General features: G+C 39.5%; 1 protein-coding gene across 1 annotated transcript; it reads left to right on the forward strand.

Annotated features, from left to right (window-relative positions):
• The first annotated feature begins 394 nt into the window (after window positions 1-394).
• On the forward strand, window positions 395-5,295 carry rgs18 (regulator of G protein signaling 18). Its single transcript, XM_054624240.1, has 5 exons — window positions 395-648; window positions 1,140-1,244; window positions 1,446-1,507; window positions 2,054-2,220; window positions 3,843-5,295. Exons 1-5 carry the CDS (start codon window positions 527-529, stop codon window positions 4,095-4,097), a joined length of 711 nt encoding a protein of 236 aa, XP_054480215.1. The 5' UTR covers window positions 395-526; the 3' UTR covers window positions 4,098-5,295.

Raw genomic sequence — 5,295 nt, forward strand, 5'->3', positions numbered from 1 at the left:
CTTGCTGGAGGTGCAAGTGGAATCGTAGAATAAGAGTAATAATCTCTTTTAATGTCCAAGATCTCACTCTCAAAGAATACATTTATCAACAGCAGCAAAGAGAGAGAATAAACAGTATCTACAAACATTCTGACAACACAAGTTGGTTTTATTTAACCTGGGTTATCAGGTCATAATTTCTTCAGTACAATTTGTTATTGAACAATTGTGAGATATAACTGCAGGCAAAAACAAACAAACAAAACAAAAAAATCGTGAATGAGTGCAGCCAGCTGGATTTTTCACATTTCTAAGTAAACAGATGACAGGATGTTGAACCCAGGGGGTTTTCTGTATCACTGATGGAGCTGTTAGCAATAAGTGGTTACACCATTACAGGAAGTAGAGCAAAGAAGGTATGGGAAATCAAATGTGAAGCGAGTGGGGTTTATAAAAGGCGAGGTGGTTCATCGAGTGATGGGTTAAAAGAAAATCAACAAGCTATTTGTGGCCTGCCGCTTCGCACACCAGATACAGACAAACCAGCATGGAGGCGCTTCTTTTTCTATTTCCTCAATTTAACTACATGGCCCCAAAGGAGGAAGCGTATTTCAAAATGCTTGGTCCAGAAGACTTTCAGGCACCAAAGATGAAGGACGATACTAGCAGGTTGGTGTGTGAAACTAAGTTGTTTTCAAATGTTTACGATGTGTTATTTCATGTAGTGCCATCTTTATCACAAGATGAGATAAAGCAACAGTTTCTTTCTGTATAAAAGTTATACAGAAATTATATTTTCTGTAAAAATATATTTTACTCAAAAGCAGCATAATAGTGAATGACAGCTGTGTGATGTTTCTATAGAATTCATTTGAAAGCCACTACAGCTGACATCCTGTAAGACTTTTAGATTTTTAAAAGCTGTCCTTCACGTTGAGTCTCTGTCGCCTTTTTGTTAAAACGTGTACAAACGAGACTTGTCTTGCAATTTGTTTTGTTCCTCAAAGATGTTGTGTAATTTATAGCTTGTCTTGTAAGCCACTTTAGAAATGTGTCTATGAGGCGTAATTCTCTGATAAGTTGCTGATTTGGTGAACAATGCCACAGTTGCACGTACAGACAGTTTGTGGAACTTGATGTATTTTCTCCTCTGTTGGCAGACAGAAAGACAAGGACAGGAAGAGCCGACTAAGCCTTTTTCTCACCAAGTCAGGCTCTCATGAAAACGTCAGTCCCCATAAAAAGACAGATACGACATCCAGCAAGTGAGGCAAAATCCATTTATTTCTTATACGCGCAAAGTTGTGTTTGACAAGTATGTTTCATTTCTAACCTTGGTTTCCAGCACCCTCCATGACTCATTGCACACATAGAAACTAAACGTGCCACGACAATCCAAAACATTTCTTGCAGCTTCGTTAGGGAAGAGCTGGACTTAACTCTGAATATTTTTTAATTTTTTGCAGCATTTCAACAGAAGCAGCTTTGCAATGGAGCGACTCCTTTGAAGAATTGCTGAAGCACTCAGGTCAGATTAATGCCCCAAACTTCTCAAGAACATTGAGGCGAATCCCCGTCCAAAACTATTTCTTTAGCTGTCAAACAATTTGCTTCATTTGAATTGTAAACTGTTGAGAAGTGCTAGAGGCAATACATAGTTAATGGAGAGCGCAGTGAGAGTTTCACTACATCTTTTAATGTTTTTAGCAGAGATTGTAATACAGAAACTGTGCAACTTCCTCATAAGCACAGAAGTTGCCGCATTGAAACAATGTAAACCACTGTGTGTGCTCATGAGTTAATGGTTTAAATAATCAATCCTGTATTATGTAGACAATAATACTGTAATAAGAATATTTAAGTTATTAATTAACGTAATTCTTTGTACAGTAGTGCCATTATGGAGAAGTTATGGAGAGTCGATGCCTCCTCGATACATCCTGCCACAATCTAATGTGAACTTCATTTACCCAACAGGCTCAGATAGTAGTTCTGTTTTGAGCAGCAGTTCTTCTTTGTATTGTGTCACTATAGTAACCAACAGTGTGTCTTTGTCTCTGTTTCTCTGCATCAGATGGGGTGAAAAGCTTCTCTCAGTTCCTCAGGACAGAGTTCAGTGAGGAAAACATTGAGTTCTGGTTGGCCTGTGAAGAATACAAGACCATTGATTCAGACACGAAGATGCTGTCCAAAGCCAAATATATTTATACGGTTTATATCGATTCCGAGGCCCCTAAAGAGGTATGGCGTGGCATGTTTATTTATCATACATTGAACAGATGTAATGCTGCATAATAGGCTATACAGTGGAGCTGCAAAAGCTCAAACAACTGTTGGAGGTTTGAAATATTGATGTCATTGTATAAAAGTAACAGTGGGCGAATTCTTAGTCATGGGCTTGCAGCAGGTTGACCTTTGTGAACGATGGTAAGGAGCGGCACCTCACTGAGGTCACGCATCTAGTGCATGCTCCACTGCAAAGCAGGTCGGGTTATTTCTGTGCGAGACAGTTTCAGATTAAAAGGTTTCCATTGCCTTGCGAGGACAATACGACCGCCATCTGATATGCTTTTGTGGCCTGCAGCAGATTTGACCGTTAAAAGTTTGGTGTCTGGTTTGAGGTTTTGACATTCCTCTGCAGAAGTAGAGAGAGCATCACCCACACACTTTCCGTTTAAGATGAATGTCAGTGTAAAAATGGAACATGCTGCACTAACAAGAAAGCGTGTACCAGCTCGAGTGATTTGCAGAGAGATCCAAATGTAAATTAATGTTCAATATTGATGTTGGGAGAGTTGCAGTTTGATATGCATGAATATTTTGAGAGCTGTGTTAGTGGTGATTATTTCTACTGCTGTGTAAGAATATTCACTGCTGTGAGTCTTTTAAAGAAAAACTCCCTATTTAAAGACATTTCACAGCCAATAACTCCTGTGACTACCATTGTCCTAACCAGTATTTTTAAACAAACAACTCATTCACAAAAGCAGGCACCAGATAATTAACATACATATCTGTGATGATGTCCTGGGGCTGGTGTGTGTCAGTGAATGCCTGTGTGAGCTTTACACAACTTAGCTTGTTGCCGACCAAATAGAGAATCTGTCCTTATAAAGTATAAGTCTCAAACCAAAACGCAGGGTCATTATTAACACAAACTTTAGCTTTGACTCACAAACTTTAGCTTTGACTTTAGCTTTGACAACTGATTTCTCAAGAGAACAAGCATTGAAAAGAAAGTTGACAGTTGGAAATAATTGAAATAAAATGCTAATTTAATACATTTAATTTCATGTATGTAAAACATGCTGATGTGGATTTTCTCCACTATTTCAAGTGGTTCTTCTTTACGCTGCTCTCACCTTGGACCTTGGGGCTTCCCCCTTTTTTATGGTCACCATCAGATGTTTTCTCACCAAATCAACCAGTCCCTTTATGCAGGCCAAAGCCTAAGGTTCTGAAAAAGGGAAGCCAATGTAGAAGTGCCTTAAACTTGCATCCCCTCTACTGGCCACTAGGGGGTCTAGTCTAAATATGGGGACTTCCCTTCACTGGTTGCAAAAATCAAAGATGGCGACGGCCAAAATCCAATATGGATGGCCAAAATGTCGAACTCGAGGCTTCAAAACTATAGCCCACATAACAATGGGTGACTTTGCTTCTTATATACAATCTATGCCTTTATGTGACCCTTGTTCTGTTATTGTGTTGTTCTAAACTTTATTCAAATCCTGACACAAAACCTTAAATCATGCATTCAGACCTCGACATAATGCATCACATAGATTCCATGTATGTAGTTGATTATCCCAGTGATTTTTCTGCATTGTTTTTCATTATGTTCCAATTTCTTTTTTACTCAGATCAACATTGACCACAACACCAAGCTAGCCATTCAGAAGGTCATAGCACAGCCCACAAAGAGCTGTTTCGAAGCGGCCCAGATGAAAGTCTACAGCCTGATGAAAAAGGACTCCTACCCCAGGTTCCTCCACTCTGACATTTATCTGCGTCTCACCAGGAGGAAAGGCCCGGGGGCCACCATGTTTCGCAGAAGGTCACGCTCCTGTGTATTCAACGACAGGGGTGAGGCCACAACTGAACCTTTGGCCTGGTAGTGGTGGGTTAACATTGCAGGGTTAGTCGTTCACTCAGATTATTGTATAGGAGGTAATCCGTGATTAGCAGCACAACTTTTGAAATGCAATGTGTGGTTCAGAGGTTTATAATCCCCAGGTCTGCTTCTGCAGTGTGTTATTTTTTGATAACCACTTACATAATACCATGGCAGCTTGCCAATTATTAACAATTTAAAGAAATAGTTCTAGATTTTGGGAAATACTCTCATTTGCTTTTTTGCAGAGATGAGTTGAGAAGCTTGATACCACTCTCCTACTACACAGATGTATCGTCTTATCATCTTCTTCTCTTCCCTGCAAGAAAGTGTATAAACGTATTTCCCAAGATATCAAACTTTACTACACAGCTGGATAACAGCTGACACCATTAGCCTTTTCAGCCAAAAGAGTAGGTTTAGAAATGTTCTGAGGCCACTATGTCAGAGCCGTGTGGTTATCTGAACATAATGGACACCCTCTGGCCAATCAGAACTGAGTGTTCTCTTTGGCCATGGTATTAAACCAGAGTATTCACTTCGCACATATGGAACAATATATTCATTCTCCTTCTCTGAGGCACTGCACTGCTTGTGGATTGAACCGTTATTGATGATTTTTACATTTCCTCAAATCTTGCAAAACTTGAATGACAGTGGGAAGGTTTGGGACAGAATCTCAGCTGCAGAGCCTCCATGTCACTGACAGTATCCATCCAGCCGAACAGGCGGCCACACTGAGGCCACTCCCCTTACTTCAGACACATTACACTTCACTTCAATTGCTTTGTCTTCCAGTCCAAAAATAGCACCTTATCCCACCTTAATACAGTTGATTTGGCATACAAGCTAATTTGACCGTACCTCATTAAAATGGACTCATGCTTTTTGTCCCTCGCACTGTCCAACCCCCTCCAGGCGAACTTGCAGAGAAAGCCTGCAGCCACGGTGATTGCAAAGCACTGAAACTTTTTTAATGAGCGATATATATCTCTCATTTCTGTTTATGAATTCAAATGTATCCCATTTTCACACTCAGAAAATGCATATATCTTATTTGAATACTAATATGACATTATATTAATTATAATTGCTCTTTTTCAGTTTGCTTTCATCTGATATAATTTATGTATTATTATGCTCATATGTGTTGCCTTGCTGTTGTAAAATGTACATACTAAACTCAAATAAACACTTTCTTA

This window comes from Anoplopoma fimbria, chromosome 3, assembly GCF_027596085.1.
Source record: "Anoplopoma fimbria isolate UVic2021 breed Golden Eagle Sablefish chromosome 3, Afim_UVic_2022, whole genome shotgun sequence".
NCBI lineage: Eukaryota > Metazoa > Chordata > Actinopteri > Perciformes > Anoplopomatidae > Anoplopoma > Anoplopoma fimbria.